The following is a 23,670-nucleotide window of genomic DNA, read 5'->3' on the forward strand; positions in this document are numbered from 1 at the left end:
TCAGACAAAGTCCTATGTTTTAAAATATTTTTTTTTTAAATACAGCCAATAGTGATTACAACATTAAGATTCTTATCTATTATTTTATCAAACTACCCTGAAAAATATAATCACTGTGAAATCTTTTTATAACTTTTATTGCTAACGCATTCACAATCGAATCGCTTTTGTACTTGTGAAGTCAATGACAACTGTAGAAATACAGTGTATATGATAATTGTTTATATAATAAAAAATAGTTAAATATTTCGTTGCATACAATTGATAACTTATTAAATCTTTGTCTAAGATTATATCATTTGAAAAATAACATCGCCATCACAGAAAAAAGTATGACGACAAACAGACCAACACGTCCACAAAACTCTTGAATGGCAAATAAAAAAATGAGCATCACGAACCCCATTAGAATGTTTGGACCAAATCAACATATCCTTTTCTCCTGAACAATTCATGAAAAGAATATGCAAGGTAATGATTGGGTGTACAGTAGACTGCATATCAACTTATATTAAGCTAGTAATTGTAAAACATTTTTTATTATTCAAATCATGCTTCTTATTTAAGATATCATATCTGGAAGATAACAGCAATCCTTAATCATATGAAACTGTTCATGACATAATAATGTGTCTGGATTAAACAGGTTACTAGTAGGTGTATCTTATGGCAAATCTAAATTGCAAATCATGTAATGATTTGAAAAAATAAGGTCAATTAGGTTTCCTAATTACGTAAGAATGAGATATATAAGTTTCACTGTGCATCGTATAATCTTTACAACAGCATGAAAATACCATAAAATATCGGTGTTCCATCTTTTATGATTGTATAAGGAAACTTTGTTTAAAAATCCTTGATGTTTATTACGGTTGCCAGTTTTAAAATACAAAAGTAGAGAAATACAATATACAAATTCCCAACTTTTAAGGTTTTTACATTTTTATTGCTGTTAGTAAAGTACAAACTTGATGTCAAGTTTTTGATGTTATTAATGAAACGTGAAACGCATATAAATATTGACTTACGTAAATAATTGTTTATTTGTATCATCAATAACTCTGACCTTATGTTTTATACCTTTTTTAATGCAGAACGAACTCATAATACTTACACCTGTAAATTGAAGCTGTCAGAGAGAATCCGGACCAATATATAGATTTATCTGTTCTAAAGCGTAGGATCGCTATGTTTGTTTCAGATACCCAAGTCATTTTCTTTAATTTCGTATTCCAGTCACCACATGTTGTTTTATGTTCGTCAGTCCTGACAACAGAGGCTAATGTCAAATTATCGTAGATGCATCTGCAAAAAGGATTTATTTTTAATCTGTAATCATGTATTATATTAGTTTATTAACATTAAGTACATTTGAAATGTTTTTATTTTCAATTTATAATATTTTTATTGTATCAAATATATGGAATGGAAAAAAAGATTGTATGAAATAAAATAGAGCTCAAATAGAGTAAAAAACGGCTGCAAAGGTAATAGAAAATGACAGAAATGTCAAATAGAAATTCGAGAAATATAAGTGCGAAAGAAATCTTCTTCAAGAAATATACACGATAAAATAGATAAAATATGAAGTTCCTAAGTATATTATACTATAAGAAACTGGTCTGCATTAGACGCAAGTCAACACAGTTAAGATATTTTTAATATTTTGTATATTTTGTATATAATTAATTTCACTTTTTAAAGTTATTCATCAGAAATTCCCGCGGTTTTGCATCATTAAATATTTTGATCGATTGCATGTAATTAATTCCGTAACTTTTCAAGAAGAATTTCATTATAAATTGTACATGAAACATAAGTTCTTCCACTGAAAGACAATGTCAATGAGATTTCGTTGATTTGGAAAGTTTGTCGATGAATATATGTAGTCAATGAAGTGAAAAAGTGACTGTTCAATTATGAAATTTCCGTATCGCTTTGATCTTTCCATTTTGTAGAAATTCGCAACAAACATACCACAGAGAAACGAGTATTTATGGTTTATATGTTTCCATTTACCTGGGGGGGGAAGTTAAAGAACCTGCTTGACTATTGGTTATTTTAGGTTTGAATCGCACACATGTGACTGTTATTAAAAACAAATGGTTACTTACGAATCTGACGATTCTATATTGAAGTGATGAAACTTAATAGCAATATTGTAACCAGAGGGTACTGTAATGGTATAATTGATATCAGATAGCTTAGGATATTGTTCTGGAAACCCAGGGCTTGTAATATTGACATCTGGTTGACTTAAATTCAGATAATACATGTAGCTCTGTACTGTAGGTGGTAGAACAGTGGATTTTTCATCTACAATTGAACATACTGTAGAATAAAAAGATATCAATTTTCTTTTAAAAAATATATAACAAAAATACAATGATTTCAAAAAGGAGAGGTCCATAAAAACATATGGAATCAACAAACATGTGACAAATAACTGCCATATTCCTGAATTTGTAGTAATTTTTCGTAGAAAATGGTAGGTTTTATACGGTTTTGTATCCAGCTACATCTCCCTAAATGCAAAATTAATGTATCACCATGGGTTGTTATTCATTTAAGGCTTTTGTCAACATTGGTTATGCTAAAAGATAAACATACATCGCTTTTAGTATGTTCATAGAGGTTGAATGTCATCTGAAAATAATGCCCGTTTCAATATAATATGATACAATGATCTATCAAAGCAAGTAATCAGTATATAAATTCTTCAAATAAACATCAAGCATTACTAAAACGATTAGGAACTCGTTTGTAAATTGATTTACAAAGCTTTCATAGTTGCTTTATCGAATTACCATTCTCTGTATATCAAGGGTGTTGATGCTACATACATATTTGATATTTTTATGAAGTTCAACATAAGTTCGCGAACTGAAGGATATTTTCATAGCAAGCAATATATTGAATCGAAGTTTTCTCATGTAAAGTTATTAAAGCTTTGGGGCAAACAAGAATAAGTCTTTGGTAGAGTTCGTGTTGTTTATTCTTTAGTTTTCTATGTTGTGTCATGTGTACTATTGTTTTTCTGTTTGTCCTCTTCATTATTAGCCATGGCGTTGTCAGTTTATTTTCGATTTATGACTGTCCCTCTCGAATCTTTCGTCCCTCTCGGTACTGAAGAACACAATTGGAAGTCTAAAAGCAATGACAAATAAAATCTCCGAGGGTATCACAAGCCCAGTATTCAGCATTGTTGTGCTGACATGAATAATCATTGATATGGTTATATTATATAAATTAACTGTTTACAAAATTTTGAATTTTTTGAAATACTAAGGCTTTTCTACCTCAGACATAGTTTACCTTAGCTGTATTTGGCAAAACTTTTAGGAATTTTGGTCCTTAAAGCTCTTCAACTTCGTACTTTATTTGACCTTTTTAAATTTTTCGGATTCAAGCGTCACTGATGAGTATTTTGTAGACGAAACGCGCGTCTGCCGTATATACAAAATTTAGTCCTGGTATCTATGATGAGTTTATTCATTACAGAAAGACAACTAAATATGACAGTATGCTTTACCTAGGCCATGGATTATTCTCTGAGGTATTTAATATGGCAGGCACAATCATTATCTATTTCAAACATTTTCTATATATTTGTTTTACTTTGGTTTCAATCCACTTAAAAATATAACATTAAAGTTTTAAGTTATGTCTGTATTTTTGTGTTGCATTTTTGTTGTTGTATTTTTTTTTTTTCTTTCTATTTCTTAACTTTAGAAAGGGGGGTTTTGGATCAAAGTTCATCAATAATAGCAGTACATATTTGATAAAAAGTCATGCAAAAACATACCGTCGAATCTGCTTATTTGACAAATATACGGATTCCTGGTGGAACATTTTCTGTCATTCCAAAAGAAGTGTTCAGCTTCAGATGTACCTTTATGAATGTTATGGAATGTACGACGAATTTCAACGCAATCCGCGTCTGAAAAGCCATCATCACTTGGCTGTTTATTTGAGTGTTCGTTTCCCTGCCAACCTGGAAACCAATCTGAATAGTAAAATTGATATAGACATGGTTTTATTATGAAACATAAAGGCGATAAGGTAAAATATTAACAGTTACAGATCATAATGCGGTATATTTACCACGAGGATGGCGAATAATGATAAAATTAACTATGGTTACTAAAATATCTGTCCAATCCACAAATACACTACGATTTTTTTTTTTCTATTGAGATTAACATTGGGCTTCCATTCGTAATTTCAAGATCATGTGTGGGATACTCTTAATATTCAATTGTTTTTTGACAATCGGCGAAACACTAAGCCAACGATGTCTTACATGTATTTGGTTCAATTATTTTTAGATTAATGGTTCAATTCTTTTCAAATTCCTACTCAACCTTCAAGCGCTCTTTGATTTGATCGCAATTAATGAGTCTTTTGTAGGCGAAACACGCGTTTGTCGTATCAATATGTTTCGCTTCTTAAGAAGTGTATGCTTTTCCCTCAGTATTGGCTTGTTATCTTGATGTGTCCTAGTCGATTTACTAGCTAGCTTCACAGAGAAACTGCAATCGCCTTAATTTATTCAAATCCATCCCATATTATGCAATAAATGACTGCTGTACCTATATCATGACTAACTTATTTATTATGTTTGTTCAGTTCACGCATAATTGTAAATATAACGGAATTTGATGAGACTGTCACCAAAGGGAGAGGTTTAGAGCTATAAAACCAGGTTTAATACACCATTTTCTACATTTAAACATGCCTGTACCATGTCAGGAATATGACAGTTCTTGTCCGTTCGTAATTGATTTGGTTTGTCATTTGACTTGCCATCTGATTATGAACTTTCTGATTTGATTTTCCTCTGAGTTCATTTTTTTTTTTTTATTTTGCTTTTTACTTATAACTTACATTCGAATTCAACAGGGTGTCCATTTACCCACATAAAATGATTTTCAGTAATGATATCATTGGCACCAATCCAAAACGCATCCAATTCTAATGTACAATTTTGACTGAAAGAATAAATTATATATTTTTGAATCTTATTAATTACAGTGTTTCCTTATTTCATTTATGTTACTCGGCAACAATTGGTTGTTGACAAAAATACCTTTATTTTTCTTCTCTACAGCAACAAATCAAATCAATAGAATTTGTATATACATGTCTATGATACTACTTTTATGAACTTGAACTTAGTATATATTTGCTGTCACTGCAAACATTTCGATAAGTACAATAAATAGTTATTGTAGATATTCGCGTTTCGTAGACACACTCGTACATCATCAGTGTCTATATGTTGTTTAAATGAATAGTATTTGTAGCGATAGTTCCACACGAGATGAACTATTGCTTTATGTCTTTTATTTTGTAATAAAGAGATAACGCTATCATTATATAGATGACACTTTTTTTTTTAATCCTGTTACAACAGATATATTGTATCAGTTTCAATGTAGGTATTCAGTGGGATTTGATTATGATGTAAATTTGTAATTTTATTGTTTGTTTCGAATATTGATATATGGCATGCACAAAACAGTATTATAAAACATTATATTATATACTTATGTTAAATAACTAATTATTTGTACAGAATGGTAATACTAAGTTCTTAATCTAATTAAAAACAAGGCGAAACAATAGTTTTAATGTGGAGTTATTTCATTTTAAAATGCAGATTGATGATGCATCTGTTCTGTCGTTCCAATCATGTTTATAACTCGAAAGAGTGTCAATGGCAGTGTTCCTTCTCTGTAAATATGCAACGTGAAAAAATTCTACAAGGGTTCTAAATGTTATTTCTATATCATTAATGATCATCTCACAAAGGATACAACTTTTCAGGTTTATATATATTACTTTGAATAACTTGATGACAGCTAATTAACTACTCCAACAAAAGATATCATGCAAAAGCCAAGGTTATTAAAATAAGTAATACGAAGTCAGCACATTATTGTAGGTTGTTATTTTGTAAATAACTATATATATATATATATATATATCCTTTTCTATGGAGTTATATATCAGGTTACTTTGCTTTTATTCATGGAGGTTAATTAAAAGAAATTCTGAAGGATTCTAAGTCGTTTCATCGTTCGCTTCAAAGCAATAATTAGTTCATCACTTATTTTATTGAATTTTCATTGTTATGAATTCGGTTAACCAAAAAAAATGTTTAAATATAACTTAAGAATATTTTATATTCTTTAGTGACGATTCGATTTCAAATTCACGACAGTTTAAAAATTTAACTAATTTGTTATACTTATGTTTCAATAATACTTTCTCAAGCCTATGTGACTTACTGATACATTCATGCAACTTGTTTCCATATTGACACTTATCTTTTTAAACATCATTGACATTTAATGTCCGTTATTTTCAATCAATTTATTTTCTCAACAAGCCAGCGGTGCCGTTGTCTGGGCGTCCGCTGCCTTTTTAATTATTTGTTATCGTCTGTTGGTTACAGCGTTTCATGTTATTCTATTTCTACATTGTGTCTTAAGTCATATCATATTTCCCTTTAATAGTATATGATAATCTTTATTTTAGTTAAGCATGTTCACCTTGTACACTATGTAAAAGGACATTGTTACATTATCAGCAGATAATTTACAAAGTCATGGTTTTATTTTTATCATGGCCTTGTATTTTTGTTGGAGAGGATTTTGATGAAAAGTAAAGAACGAATGACGCCTACTGGTAAAAAAAACTTCACAAAAACACTACAGATAACAACTTAACCCAAAACAAGAACCGGGTCAAAATCAGATCCCAGACATTGATATGGAGCTTATGTATAAAGTATACGTGTCCTCTTTTTCGTTCATAACTGCACAATCGGAATTAATGAAGGTACCATAAAAATGAAAATACCTTTGAATTAGATATGTTTCCAACATTAATTGAGTGTCCATATCAGTGATAGCTGCCAGATAACCTCCTTTATGTTGACAGTCAGTTTGACTTTCTTCCCACGTCAAAGGATTTCGAACTATTTCGAACAAATATTCTTCTCGCTCGATCCATGTTGAACTACATTGAGGTACGGTAATATTTTGCAAGATATTTTGCCATGTGGCAAAAAATCCAGATCGAGTAACATGATTATTTGTGACGAACCGTAGCATAATCATATTTGTTTCTGTTCGAAAGGATAGAGTGTGTTCTTTTCCTTTCCATTGACCACATATTCGTTCTACTTTATCATCTATGTATATTTCTAAGTAGTCTAAATTGCATAGATCTCCTCTCAAAAAGGCATCATTGACGGTTTCTGTGTAAAATGATTCAAAAACAAGTTCTAGAAGACCGTTAGTTTTGGATAATTCAATTGTGTAAAAGCAATCCTGGTTGTTAGAGTACTTGTTCGGGAAGTTATCACTATAAACATTACCTGAAGTGTTTACAAAAGTTTTGTTTGAGCAAGAAACATGGCTGGAATATTCAATCCAAAATCCTCTTCCTTCGTGTAAATAGTTTGAAGAGAAAATGATATCCACTTCTGATAGTGAAGATTGATAAAACAATTGTTCTGAAGAATATTCGGATAAATTTCCACATAAGGTATCAATTATATTTCCTGAAATAATTTTTAAACTGTCATTTAAGCACTCTCCGTTTGTTTTCATTGGAATATCAATATCTCTTATGGTCAATTGAATGCGAAACTCCGATGGTAAACGTATACTAATTACACAATACATCCATGGAACAAAAAGCTGTGGGTAGTCAATACTGGTAATGTTATCGTTGGTAAGTGACAGCGTTCTGTTGCATTCTGTTGGAATAAACAGTGAAAATAGTAATATTAGGCATATCAATTTAGTATTAACGTCTACATAAGAAAATGCCTCTACCAAGTCAGGAATATGACAGTTGTTATCCATTTGTTTGATATTTTTAAGCTTTTGAATTTGCCATTTGATAAGGGACTTTCCTTTTTTTATTTTCCTCGGAGTTCAGTATTTTTGTGATTTCACGTTTTCTATGTTGTGTCATGTGTACTTTTGTGTTTCTGTTTGTCTTTTTAATTTTTAGCCATGGCGTTGTCAGTTTGTTTTAGATTTATGAGTTTGGCTGTCCCTTTGGTATCTTTCGTCCCTCTTTTACTAAATTAATCAATCAGACTTCAGTAATGTTTGGTGTTCGTAAAGCGTTTATGTCCATATGTTTTGCCATTTGCTATCCATCTTATCGGGGTTGTTTTGCCAAGGCATTGCTGATCGTTTTCGACTTATGAAATTATATATCACTTTGGAATATTTTTCTTCTCGTTTTATCATTCTCCAATTTAAAAAAAAAACTTTAATGTACACAGGTAATATTATAATGGTTCATAATCTCGTATACAGACTTTGAATATGAAACTTTTTTATGACGAACATGTGAGCTAATGCTTAGCATTGAATTATTAATATTCTATACCATGTTTATCTTCAGTGAAGTAAATACATCGGAATCCACTGTGTCCAATTTTATTGTCAGTAGAAAATGTCACAGTAAGTTTACCCGTAGTGGATACGAAGTACAATGTTTGCAAATCTGCAGTCTGCAAAGCACCACATAAAATGTCGGTTTTATCCGATATCACAGATACAGCATCAAAACACATGCCTCTATACGATGATTCTAAATTGAAAGACTGAAACTGGAAATATAAATAAAAATGCACAATTAAATATATAATAAATGCTGCTTTATACTATAGGGGGTTAATCGACAGGGAGATGTAGCGGAGAATCATCCTCATTTTTGATGAACTATTGTAACTAGTTTATCAATTCCTTTCTATGTATAATGGCGTTTGTTTTTGTTGCACTTCAGTGTTCCAATTGTTAAGTTTGTTTTCCTCTTATAGTTCACTCGGTTTAAGTTATAACCCAGTTTTCTTTTTTCTCAATCGGTTTATGACTTTTAAACACCTGTATACTACTGTTGACTTCATTCATGACTATTTTTTTTTTTTATGTAAAACCAATAATGTAGTCCCTTTTCTACTTCAATGAGCAAAACCCAACATTTATCGAGAAGAGTAAGAAAGAAAATTTAAAAAAAAAGGGACCAAAAGTAAGAATGAGGTGCTGCTGATAAGCATTTACATTAACAATCCAGACCTGATTTAGTCTCTTTTTTTCATTGGCCATATATAATTTAATATCTAACAACTTTTCGGTTGAGCAAGTTTACTAATACAATCAAACTATTTGTGTAATATGTCCCTAGTATACGGATGCCCTATCCGCACTATCATTTTCTTTGTTCAGTGGACTATTGAAATGGGGTAATATTTGTTTTTTGACATTAAAATAAAAAAAAGATCATAACATTTGGAACATGTTTCAAGTTGATTGGACTTCAAATTCACCAAAAACTACCTCGACCAACATTTACCTGAAGTGGGACAGACGGAAGAACGAACGGATTGACGACTGTACAAACGAACGGACGGACGAACGAGTGGACACACAGACCAGAAAACATAATGCCCATTAATGGGGCAGATTAATAAGCTGCTTCGGAAGGGTAAAATTTTTGGCCTTTGATATCCGTTGGTTTTGACAGTTGAAATCTATCGATCAGGTCAATAAATTATGTTATACAAAAAAGGAAGAGGATGTGGTCATTATTATTATTATTATAATTATTATTATTATTATTATTATTATTATTATTATTATTATTATTATTATTATTATTATTATTATTATTATTATTAATATAGCGCATTATCTAATTAAAATTACTCTAAGCGCTTAAAATAAAACAATCAATACAGTCATTTATGACAAAGATTACATTTCCAATATTATAAACTTTTTGTTTATCAGAACACAGTTTACATAAAATCATTTTTAAATGACTCTTTATATATAATCTGATGTGTATACCTGAACATTTTCTTCGGATTAAATTATTGTTTTTTACCTTTGATTACATTCTGGGGAAAAAATAATTATATAAAAGAGTACTTTCTTTGATCTAGCACTATCAGATTGCATGGATTATCAAGAGATCAGAAACCAAACTACTTACTAATGAACTAACATGAAGAAATTGATTTCATAAAATGCAATGCAATCACCTTTGGTTCTTAAGAGACAGAAATAAAGTTATAATTCAAGGTGTTTAACAACCATGGTTCACGCACCTGCAAGTGAATCAATTTGTGAATAGAAAATAGAATGTAGGTAGCGTTATAATTATCAGGATATAGATTGGGAAATCCCGGACTCTCAATGTCTCCTCGTATATCAGCCAAGAAATAACTTCGTCTCCCTGAGAAAAAAAATATGTGTAATAATGACATATTCTTTAGAAAAGGAAAACATACATTATAAGTCACTCGATCAAAAATTAAATAATAATCACATTAGTATTGCATTTCACATCAGATGAAAACATAATGGAATTTCTAGATTGTCATCCCAAAGGGTTCATAATTGTAAAGTATTATACTGTCAACAAATTGTATTATAACGCCTTACTAGATGAATGAGTAATGACTTCATTAATTATTGCTTATATTTACTGAGCCAAACCCTAATCGGAAACGTTAGATAAAGGTAAATAACAGAAACAGCAATAACGATTCATTAGATTTTACAGAACACATGGAGCTAGTTTGATTGTTTATTTCAGTGCAACAGTTCGTAGAAAGACCAGTCTTATATCTAAGATACTTAATTACAATTCAGATCTCGTCTTTAAATGGCCACAATGAGGGGTAGAACGACCTCCAACAATCGACAAGTGAAGGATGTTTATACCAAAGAGGTTGCAAAACAAACACGGATGAACATCATACAGATTAAATAGCTCAACTTGCTAAAGGTTATCACTGTGCTTTTTTGAATTAGGTATTATTAGGTAATTTAAAGTTTGTGAACTAGCTCCTTTAAATTTCACAATAAAAGAGAAAAAATAAATAAATAAAAATAGAAGAGTTGTGGTTGTGTCTATTGATCTCCTGGTGTGATATATTTACCAAAATTTTCAACTGCATGACACCTCCGGGTGCGAGAATTTCTCGTTACATTGAAGACCCATCGGTGGCCTTCGGTAGTTGCCTGTTCTATGGTCGGGTTGTTGTCGCTTTGACACATTCCCCCATTTCATTTCCTTTAAATTATCAATATTTTCAAGCGGGGGAAAGGGGTGGGGGGAGGGGGGTATTTTGAGAACCAATTGAAAGCGTGATTAGAAATCTAACGACATCAATAATTCATAGACATAGCATAATCGAGTTCAAAACAACTAATGGCTATAGATAAAACAAAATTAAGATGAAAGACAATAACAAACAAAACCAAGGAGTAAACAAAGACTGAAAAAAACAAAGGACATTTACATCAACAGTTATAAATAATAGATAAAAACAACACAAACTCCACTAAAAACCGTGAGTGAAAACAGGTGCTCTGGAAGGGTAAGCTTGTCCTGCACCGTATACGGCAACCGTCGTGTTATTTCTTTGTTCAGTTTGGTAATGATGGAAGGTTATTATGACTGAGAAAGAATATCAGATATGATTTCTGACACACTTTTGTCAAAATGGCCGATCTTATGATTGGTTCATATCCCTGTCTTAGCAACTTTTAAGAAAGAAGTATCTTATTAACCACAAAAACGTCTGTATAAACTTGCCCAAACGACATTAGACCCCAACCTCCCCCTGCGATAGAATCTCTTGGTGAGCCATGTTGAATAATATATATATATATATCCTTTACATCAAACAGTTCTTATAGTTTTCTGGTTTAAACTAATAGGTTTTAAATACAGGACTCAAAAATAATGTCCCTGTAACTGACTTTAATATGGTTAACTCGTGTTTCGTTAGTATTATGGCTGATCGTTTAACGTAAAATCACTATACCAAGAAGTAAAATCTCAAAAATACTGAACTCCGAGGAAGCTTCAAAACGGAAAGTCCCTAATGAAATGGAATAATCAAAAATTTGAACGCATCAACCGAATGGATAACAACTGTGATATTCCTGACTTGGAACAGGTATTTTCTTTTGTGGAAAATGGTGGATAAAACCTGGTTTTATAGCTAGCTAAACCTCTCACTTGTATGACAGTCGCTTCAAACAACATTATATTGACAACAGAATTGAAACAAAACAAACACACATTATAGGCAAAAATAAATGTACAGTAGTCAACATTGTGTTATAATCACTAAAAAAACAAACAAATATGTAACAAAGAAGCGCAAAACGGCACATAGCCAAAGCATATTAGCAACAAACAAAAAAAGAAAATAATACAAAAATTTACAATAGCACAATAACATAATGACAGGTTATATAAGTACCAGTTATACTTTGTTTACATGTATATTTGTAGAAAGGGTATTTGTTTTGAACTGTTTTAATCGAACGACACGAATCTTATGTAGACGAATCGCGCATCTGGCGTACGCAATTATAAGCCTGGTATCTACTATGAGGTTATATGACACGAACAATAAATTTTATGACGTATCTCAACTTCTCTTGATTTAAACTACAATGTAACAGCCAACGAAAATTTCAGTCGTTATAATATATTATGATAATTTTAAAGCGCAAAGGGTAAACCAGAATTGATGCAATTACACTACATGATGATAAAGTTAATGTAACAGTTTACTTAAAAAGATACATTTATCAAAGTGAGGAAGAAATTGTTTAAATTCCGAAGCAGATGTAATAGCATCATTTGTATCATATTAACTAGCGTTTGTCTTTTTTTGTCTTTCTTTTGTTCTGTTTTTATTGGCAGGGATTACTTTTTAAATTTTTAGTCCTACTATTTTGCCTTTTTAAATGTAGCGTGAAATAATAACAAGATTTTTTTTAACTCAGCAACATGTAATAAAAACATAAATTCATCCCATTAAACAAGGACATGTCACTGGTATATGGAACTGTATATTTATGATATCGACATAAAAAAGAAAATAACAATTTCGAAGTCACTTCAATGAACAAACAACTTTAATTAAAAGTAATGCACAAACACATTTCTTTGAAAATGTAGCTTATTCATCTTCGAATCCCTTTAATTATATTTCTCTATTCTACCAAGTTTAAATTAATGAGATATTTCTATTAAAGCATACTATTTCGTATACCTGATATATATGCAACATGATTCTGCTTAATGTACGTTATATATTTTTATTATTCGAATCAATATTTAAATTTTTATTGTTTTTCAGAAAACATGGTTTTCACTGCGGATATATAAAGTGATTGTCTAGTTCTCTAAGTGTCATGCAATACTTCACAAATGTATTATTTTCTCGTTTTCCTCATATCGTCGGATGTATTCTCTTAGTTTTGATTTTCATGTAAAACTCAAACTCATTTGCAGGTTTTTATCATTGTAGGTAACATAATTCTCTAAGTGCAATTCATAAAATTTTAACTGAACCTTTATATTTCCTAAAAGAAAAAAACACAAACACAACAATATGTGTCATAGACTGTTTTTCATTGGTTTTTTAGATGTCGTTCACTATATTAAAGATGTCTTCAAGTCGGAACTTTTGACATGCAATGTTTTTCTAACGTTAACAATTTATACACAAATACAACATTTATAACAATGTTTGAAAAGACGATTAAGCTTATATTGATAAAAATTATAATTTCAACATTTTAAAGCTTTATAGCAGTGTCTTAGTCTGGGTTTTATTTCCTTAAGTGTCATCTTTGATATGGAATGAAATCTGTTCGCCCCACTGTTCGCAGTTGGTGATATGCGGGGTAATGTGTTTGTCTAAATCTATTTCTACTCTATCAAAAGATTCAAAACTCACAAAAGATACCACGCATATAATTTCGTACGCCAGATGAGCGTTCCGTCCACATACTGCCTTTGCATGATGCTATAATTTAAACACTTGAGCTACGAATTTGCGAGGTTGCACAGCATTTATTCTAGAACAGTCAGCCTTTGTGATGGATTAAAGTTCATTTTTAAACAGTTAAGTACAAATAAAGAACGCAACAATGATATTTCTTGTCGATACAAAAGTACTAATTATTGGACTATAACCGAAATGTTTACCCGAAACGTTATCGACCCATCTGTTGAAAAGAAAAGACTTTTCAAAAATACAAGACTTGAAAATAAGCTCTCTAGTTCTTAATACCCGAGTTGTATACATCAGACACACAAGTGTTTCCTTAACCAAAACAGATGCAATTGTGATTAGTTAAAGCGCCTTAAAAACATTAAATTATAAAAAAAAATTAACTTAAATGATGCTAATAGTTCAAAGATACCAGAATTATAATTTAGTTCGCCAGACGCGCGTCTCGTCTACATAAGACTCATCAGTGACGCTCATATCAAAATAGATATAAAGCCAAACAAGTACAAAGTTGAAGAGCATTGAGGATCCAAAATTCCAAAAAGTTGTGCCAAATACCGTTGGTATAAGGCCATCGATTGCCACGGTACCAAAACCTATGTGTTTTAGATTGATTACATTTTCAGAACATTAATTGTCGATGAATACACCGTTATAATTTTGTTTCTTATCAGAACAAAAATGATGACTACTTGGATAGTGAAACCCATAAATCCAAAACAGCTTACCTGAGGCTCGGCACACATTTGTAGAAACTGTGTAGAATACAGATTCATTTGTCATTAATATGGCCCTGAAAGTATACGAAAGACTTGAATATGATAAAGTGAAATCACAAAAAAATGAACTCCGAGCAAAATTCAAAAACTGAAAGTCCCTAATCAAATGGCAAAATCATAGCTCAAACACATCAAACGAATAGGAACCAACTGTCATATTACTGACTTGGTAAAGGCATTTTCTTAAGTAAAAAATCGTGCTATCTCATCAATTATGTAATATTACTATAACTGATGTTTAAGGTTGCGGTAAAATATAATGATTGAATTCAAAAAGAAAAAAAAGGTTTGTAAGGCATCTACGTTAGCAAATACTTCAAAATAAAACTAGTAAGAACTTGCCATTAGCAAAGATGAGAATATTGAAATACACACGATGCAGTTTAGGTAAATAGTCAAACATAAATAGTGTCACAAGACATAATCTTGTATAATGTCTTGAAAAAATATTAAAATGTTGCAATACGAAAGAAAGGAAAACAATCCAAAAGTTATAAATGTTCATAACAATTTAAAAATTTAGTGCTTCCGAGAAATTGCATTTCTCAAATCAAATATCAAATAAAATTGCTAGAACAAATTTGATTAATATAACATTTTGACAAGTTATAAAAAAATAGATTGACAAAAACTGTGTGATTTCCCAATTCTCTGTTGATTCATTTCTTAAATTACATTTTTTCATTATATTGACTGCTGATTTTTCTTCTTTCCGATTCACTATATTACATATTTGTTACGAGATTTATGATTTTTTTTTTCATTTGTATATTAATGATTCTTTTTATGTTCGTAAACTTGATAGGTATTATATATATCATATATTGATTTGAGTATACCTTAAGCTATAACATCTTTTCAAATTTCGAGGCGTCCACATGACTGAGCTATCTAGATTACAAACTGTTTCTAGTCTACTGGAATTTTTCGATAAAAACTTCACCGTTTGATTATCTACAACTGTCATATCACGGTCTATCATTAAACTTCCTGAATCTGATAATGAGGTTGACGACGTTTCATTCTCTTTAATCTCCAGTAGAAATCCAGACACTTTAATTCCAGGTATAGTTGTTCTAAGTAGCACTACAAAATGTTAAATTACAACGTAAAACATGTTTATATAACAGTAGCTCCCATGTGCAATGTTGAATAAAATAAAATGTCCATAAATATACTTGAAAATTATTGTACACATTTGGATTTTTGTACTGTTATTCGTCAGATAATTATATAATATCTGCAAAACTGTATAAACTATAAGTTAAATACAATACAATGTCCTTAAATATATCTGAAATTGATTTTTTTCTACTTTTTTAATTGTCAGATAAATGTCAAGACTTCGACAACACGCTATATAACATTTAATTTCACTAAAAAATAAACGACGGTTTAACTTTTCTTTTTTTTGTTTGTTTTTGTTTTTGTCTTACTTCTGTACTGTCGTTGTTTTGCCATGGCACTGTCAGTTTGTTTTTTAACTTATGAGTTTTGTCATGTTATTTTAGTATCTTCTGTCTCTATTAATTATATTACTACAAACAAATGCAGATTTCATGTCCCCGTATCTATTAGAATATTCAGAAAATGGTTTTACAAATTAATCATTTCATTTTTGTCTTGATGTATGCCATATATGAGAATTGTCTGCATTTAAAATTAAATCATTCATATATTTTCTTTAAAAATCGACGTATTACATACAAATGGATTGGAAGTTAATTTTAGTTCGTGCAATTTTATCTTGCCGAAATGAATGTTTCACATGAAAAAAAACAAATTAACATTTATCTGTTCTCCTTCAAGAGACATTAGTCAAAAAAGTAAAATCACAAAAACACTGAACTCCGAGGAAGATTCAAAACGGAAAGTCTCTTGTCAAATGGCAAAATCAAATGATAAAACACATCAAACGAATGTACAACATTTGTCATATTGTCAAACGACAGTCAAGCAATATAATTTTTTTTAAATGACAAATCTACTAGATCTACAACATTGCGTTACGTTTTTTCAATTTCTGCCTAATACACTCACTACATAAACCTCACTATAAACCGATAAATGTTTTAAACATTATTATTTATTCCATAGAGAAAAAAACTCGAAAAAAAGATGTGTGGCTCTTTTCGCAAAAAAAAATCTCAAAGAGTAAAATAACATGTAAGTCATACACATTTTAATATAACTTACAATCAATGTTGATTGTTAGAATATTTTTTTTTTTACAGTTGCTGAAGCGGAGAAACGCAAACCTCGCTCTTTTTTCATTGGTTGGTTTTATTTTGCAACAATGCTCTGGTTACCTCTTAAATTCATTAATTGGAAAAACACTGATAAATAATTTCATTCTTTGCTTCAATGTAAATCATATTTTCATTAAATATTCAGATATCAAACTTTTCATCGGGAATAGCAAACAATTAAAAGTGTACTCGAAGGACCATTTGCGTCAGCACTGTCGTTCTATAAAGGCATTAATACATTATATAGAAGAACAATCGATTAAACGACTGAAATTAAAGTATAAACACTTAGACCACATCCAGAAAGATGATATAAAATAACAAGCGATTATATTTTTAATATTATAAACAAAATATCATGTGTTTTTAGTCTGCAAACATTATAGTTATCAGTTAATTTTCTTCGTCTTATTTCTAAATGAGCACAAAACAACTTTTGTTTATTCAGCATTCAGTTTATATATATAAGCCAATGATCAGGGTTTCAAGTCGGTGACAATTAAAGTTATCAAGGAGTTGTTGTCACTATTCTAAGACGTAAAAGCTACAGAGCATTTATACCATTCAGTTAGTAAATGAATGTTTTGAGTTTTAATATGGTGCCAATGAGACAACTATAATCTCCAACCCATGGACAAGGACGTGAAAACTACCCGCCACTGTGCAGCATTCGATAGTCGTTTATAAATACTTACCCTTGTAAGTTATGTTTGGAAGAATATCAATGTATGGATCTAGTACGGAATGTTCTAGAATAAATTCAAAAATCTGACTTCCATCACGAGGCTGAATATATGATATGTTGGTGATGGCAAATCCGCAATTCGTTGTTACTGAATACAAAGGCGTCATGAATACGTAATTTACCAGAAATATCCATGATACAAAAAGTACAAAAACTTTAAGGAGCATTTCATCCTATTAGAAACAAATCTTCCATCAATGCTTTATAACCATTCCTACAAAATAAAAAGAATGTTCAATCATAAACAAAATGACATCAAATAATTAATTCGGGAACATTTTACAACAATATAATGCATGTGCAGAAAATATATGTTCTGTGATTGTTTACTAGGTAAATGCACTACAGGTGACATGTGATGATGTTAAACCAGTTGTACATGCACACAAAGTTTGTCTTGTGAGTCTTTTTTTTTTGCTCAAACCAAATGTACTAGAAAAAGATAAAATGTGTTTATACTAAATGTAGCTCAGGTATATTATTGCTAGATCTTTTTTAACAAAAAGCTAGTGATCACACCTAGACCGGCTTGGCCACAACAGAACAATTTCAAGTTCATTTACAATTTACACAGTGTGTTTTTGTGAACAAATGTAGGTTTTTTTATAAATTGTTACTCGGATGCAGAGTTGTCTCATTGGCACTCATACCCCATCTTCCAATATCTTTATGTTCCCATAGTTTATGACTGTATTCGTTATAGGTTGAAAAATACGGGCAAAGTTTAGATATTTATAAAATGTCCTATATTTTGACTTTAGGGGAACCTTAAGATACTATAATATTACAACAAAAACTCATCAGATATGAAAAATATTATTATATATGTGTATAAAAAAAAGACTTTACAAGATAGCATGCACGAATCTGGTCAATATCTGTAAATAAAAAAACACATAATTATGTTTATCATTAAAAGATACTCCGTTGTTTCAAGGTTCAGTATACGACAAATCAAAAGCCAATACATTACAATGATATTCAACTACCTGTCAATTATAACTATAAGCTATCTTATTTCTTGTCTGATAATATCAATCATCAGAATCTTCTTTAGTTACTTGAACAATATACATCAGAATTAAAATACTGTAATGACCTTTTTACGTTTTTGTTCATTTGTATTGATCATATGCTATGAGCTCTTATGTTATAAACATTTTAAAGCAGGCTTAAAGCTAAATTGTGAAAAAAAGCAATGTTTAGACGTACGTAGATAACTAGTGTGGGGATCAATTCTCATTACAGCATTAGCATGACAAATGTTCATAAAATGTTTAATTATTAGAACAAATATAAATGTATATTTAAACAAAGCTCGTGAATGTTGACATATATATATAAATATATTGAATAACCTCTGAAGGGCGTGCTTGGATCCGTTGTTAAATACATTCGGACACAACCTTGTGTATATATATAACATCGGATGGGCGGTTAAGGGTCCATCATTAAATACTTTCGGCGTAAAACTTGTATAACCTCTGAAGGGCGTGGTTGGGTCCATTGTTAAGTACATTTGGTCTCAACCTTCTATAACATCTGACGGACGCGGCTTGATCCATTGCTAAATGTATTCCACCTCAATATTGCATAACCCCTGGAGGGCGTGTCTGAGTCCATTGTTAAATACATTTGACCTCATCCTTATAAAACTCATGAAGGGCGTGTATTGATCCAATGTTAAATACATTCGACCTCAACCTTTTTATAATCTCTGAAGGGCGTGTCCGGTTGTAATGTTAAAAATACATTCGACCTCAACCTCGAATAACCCCCGAAGCGTTGTATATGTATGGGGTTCGATATAACAATAATCGTTTTAAGTTTCATGACTAAATACAATATCATTTTTCAAAAACATCCGATGTATATAAGTTATGTAGTTCTACTTCTATTAAGAATAAAAAGAAGCAATAAGTATCACGGTTTGAGGATGTTATCTAGCTGTCATGTGAAATAAAAATAAAATGAGAATTTCCCTTGACGATTACCTAGAGGAGATTCGACCGTTTGCCTCCATAAAATCGTGCAAAGGAAGAACGATACTATCTTAATAACATGCTTAGTATACATTATAATCGATTCTTACCTATTCATCTATTGTAAAAAAAAACACAGTATGGATCCCAGTATATTAAGTTGAAAAGGGTATAAAAAATATATAAAATAAATAAAATTGTGATGGTTTGATGCATTGCTATCCATCAATGAACACCATCCAGCATGTCGATACTTATATTTCTATCTACAGATCATACTTTTATCAGATTACATTCAATCCGTTGGAGGTGTTTTGATTGATAATCATGTTTGTACAATCATGATTTATGTGTTATTTGAAATTGGCTTAGGACTAGCTTCCGTTTATTGCTTATACTCTTAGATCGGCACTCCATATTTCTCTTGTTTTTTCTGTTGAACGTTTTTGTCCTTTGTAACGACATGATTATTTCTACAGTTTGTTCTTTGCTGTATTACTACTGCTTCTAGTGATGAGAAAGGCGTTGAGCGCTCATATATTCTTTATTCTATTTATAATAATATCAAATGCTGACCAGCGGCTATGCTTACATCTAGAGGCAAACGACTAATGAAATTGAATTACGTATTATGTAGCTTAACCATGTCTATTGATATTCAGTATAATTGAACAAGTATATCGTGTTCAAAAGAGATACTTGATAATAATATTGAACAGATATATTCATCTGTTTTTTTGGAAATGTCATCCGTTCTAGACTGGTATATATGTTAAATAGTACATCATTTCCAAAAAAAAATGCCTGCAGTAACGGAAAACCAGCTCAAAGTCCTTAGTATACTGATAAGAAAAATGTCCTATACTCTAGAAGTTGTTGCTGTTCTTCATAGAACTTCTCACAGAATGATATGTCTGGTTTTTAGGACCCGAGTTTTACGATGCAAAATCATTTTTCTATGCTGAAGTAAAAGCTGTGAAGATCACAATCGAAATATGTGTACAGACGACGAAACATATACAATAGGTGTATTTTGGTTATTTGTATCTTCGGTTTATTTTCTCCTAGAAGTTATAAATATGTGAAAAAAATACAATATTTAAGTAGCAAATCCACTAAATAGGAGGTTTCGGGGGTTGTAATCATTCCCTCCGTTTTTAATGATCAATGCTTTGGAATAGGGACATATGGCTGTATCCGCCCTGTTTTTATATGTTTTGTTATTTACATACAGGTGGTATCGTTCAGCAGAAAAATGTTGACACTTAAACGGAATAAACAACAGATAAAACAGCAATTTATATTTCCATATAAAACCAGTGATGAGATTTTAATTTTGATGACAGAAAAATAGCTACCATCAAGATTTAATTTCTAATTCATAACTTTAAAATATCTTCTAAAATTGGTTACTGCATCTGGTAAATTGAGTTGATGGCACCATTCCTGTTTGATAAAACCAAATTGATCTTTTTGAAATAAAACAAAAAATAAATTAGTTATTTATTACTCCTAAATGAATTAGATTTGAAGTCGTCTCATTTCTTCAAGACTCAGGCCACTCCGATTTGAGAAGACTACATCTGATACATAAATAAATTTCATCTTTCATAACAATAAATCTAGAAGTGTGGCAATGTTTTTTTTAAACGTGGACTTGTTTTAAGATGTTATTTTTCTTATTATCGTAACTTGATGATGACGATCCTATTTATTTTTTTATCTTAGTGTTAATGCATCTCAAATTCATGCTTAAAAATACTAATTATGATTTTTGTCATAATAATTTCTTTTAAGAATCAAGGACAATAACCGAGAAATTATAGTACTGAAATTATATATATATATGTTATTGTCCTTGGTGTTTTGATAATTGTTATTATTCAGTATGAAGTCAAGGACCGGAATTGTTAGTTTACGACTATTTACTCACATCAGACGCACTATTTTTCCGTTAGATGTCTAATTTTTTTGTTGTGAGTTTAAATTATTGAACTTCTATATGACATGTTGTATTGCTTAGTTGTATTTTTGTTGATTGTTAACTCAAATCTTTTTTATAAGGATTTCTATATAAATCCATATAATTTTTTTAATATATCAATTTATTTGGCGATCGGCAATGACAGTCAGCAGGTTTTAAGAACATCAGTTGTTCGACCTGTTAGCCAAATGCGTTTTGTTAAAATAAACTTTTTCACTTTTTTGGTCTTTTGGAAAATGTTGTTTGTGCTGAATTTAAACCACTCTTCCATGAAAGAAGTAGGTCTGGTAAGAGCCCATTTTGACTCAAATTTCAGGTTCATCTGATGAAAGATTTTGTACATTTTTTAAACACCTAAGTGTCTACTTCAGTCGATTCAATTAGTTTGTGTGAATGATTTGAACTGATTAAGTCTTTTCAGACGTTTATTTTCAGGCTTAAATATGAACAATCTATCAAATATGACATAATATGACACATTTCAGATAGTTTCTGTCAAAAATGAAAGTGGCCGCATCTGTGTTCACCCTCAATTTTTCTAGGTGTAATACCACCATTGATTTTCCCCTATTAGTCTTTGTTAAATTTGCACTTTTCAAAAAAATTTGCAGAATTTATCTTTGTTTCAAATAAAGAAATACTTGGCATGAGTAAAGTTTTATCCTGTCCAGTTCTATAGAAAAAATTTCACATAACATTTCATTGCATATAAGAAAATAGCCATCATTGGAAGTTAACCAATCAAATTTCTCCCCTTATTCTATGTGTACACAAGGTTACAATGTACCAAATAAAATTACATGGGCGCAGCCATTTTATGAAGGGAACATGACATAGAGATAAAAATAGATGGCTCTCTGTGACTGGTTGTTATATCTTTTATATATTTTTCTTCTGGAAAGCATTATGAATGAAGTTTCATGCAAGCACAAATTTGTCCTTAAATGTATAGTATGAAATGCCGAAAATAATTTTTTTATGTTGCTCAAAATTAGGGAAAATTTTCTGCGAAATCGTCAGATATCGTGAAAAAAAACAAAATTCACCAAGAAAAGCCATGGGACCATATATATTTGAGTGCGGTAAAATCACAAATAGATATCGAGCTTCAATTAGACAACAACAGATTTTCCATAATTAGTTTAATGAAAACGCCTTTTAAGGAGATAATTGCTAAAAATAGCATTGACGGCAACGGGGCCACCATTTAGTACTTTATATCCACAAGGTTTAGTCACTATGTAACCTCAAGATTACCAAATTTTGTATAGAAATCACAAATAAAAAATAATGGTGTTTAGAAATACCCAAGACATATGTTTATGACACAGAAATAGTTTTACTGCAATAAAAGGTAGGATTAATTACCTACAACGGTCAAATTCAAGGGAATATTTTTTAGACCTACTTTCGTATACAACCGGATGTGATATACCATGGTTTGGTGGTATTACACCTCTATATGTTATGTATTATCATAAAATACAACTACATTTAAATATCGAGGATGAACACAAATGAGGCCACTTCCATTTCAGACGGAAACCGTGTGATAATATTAGCCAAAATGCTAGAATTTCGTGGATTTCAGTAATTTAGATTCAATTAATTTATGTGAAAGATTTGAACTGATTTATACATGAAAGACGCTTAAATTCAAGCAATTTGGAAAAAGTATCAAATATGCCATATTAACTCACTTTTCAGATTGTTTTTGTCAACTTCTATGTTCATCCTCAATCTTTCTATATGTTATGTATTATCATCAAATACAACTTACATTTAAATATTAAGAATGAATATGAATGCGACCACTTCCATTTAAGATGAAAACCGTTCCAAATTTAACGCAAATGCTAAAATTGAGAACTTCAAGATTTCGGTAATTTAGCATGTCTTAATTATGCTAGTACCCGATAAGTGTGCATAGTATTGTCAAAAACAGTCCATATTTATGTAGCAGAAGTATTCTTCCTAATAATGAATAGCTAAAAGTTTACATTACAACAATGTTGAAAAACTGATAAATTTTGGGGCCAAAAATAGGTCTTACTAAACCTACTCCTTTGT

At 30.7% G+C, this 23,670-nt stretch overlaps 1 protein-coding gene across 1 annotated transcript in view; it reads right to left on the bottom strand.

The window, feature by feature from the left end:
- Positions 1 to 23,670, bottom strand: part of LOC134720761 (uncharacterized) — an 83,093-nt gene that overhangs the window by 27,316 nt on the left and 32,107 nt on the right. The window contains exons 2-11 of the mRNA XM_063583243.1: positions 17,585 to 17,848; positions 15,480 to 15,726; positions 14,590 to 14,654; positions 10,142 to 10,269; positions 8,419 to 8,641; positions 6,868 to 7,771; positions 4,888 to 4,991; positions 3,806 to 4,006; positions 2,115 to 2,316; positions 1,115 to 1,305 (exon numbers count right to left, since the gene is read on the bottom strand). Coding sequence (XP_063439313.1) covers positions 1,115 to 1,305; positions 2,115 to 2,316; positions 3,806 to 4,006; positions 4,888 to 4,991; positions 6,868 to 7,771; positions 8,419 to 8,641; positions 10,142 to 10,269; positions 14,590 to 14,654; positions 15,480 to 15,726; positions 17,585 to 17,801 — 2,482 coding nt within the window. The 5' untranslated portion in view covers positions 17,802 to 17,848. The remainder of the gene's footprint in view (positions 1 to 1,114; positions 1,306 to 2,114; positions 2,317 to 3,805; positions 4,007 to 4,887; positions 4,992 to 6,867; positions 7,772 to 8,418; positions 8,642 to 10,141; positions 10,270 to 14,589; positions 14,655 to 15,479; positions 15,727 to 17,584; positions 17,849 to 23,670) is intronic.

The sequence above is a fragment of the Mytilus trossulus genome, chromosome 6 (assembly GCF_036588685.1).
Source record: "Mytilus trossulus isolate FHL-02 chromosome 6, PNRI_Mtr1.1.1.hap1, whole genome shotgun sequence".
NCBI lineage: Eukaryota > Metazoa > Mollusca > Bivalvia > Mytilida > Mytilidae > Mytilus > Mytilus trossulus.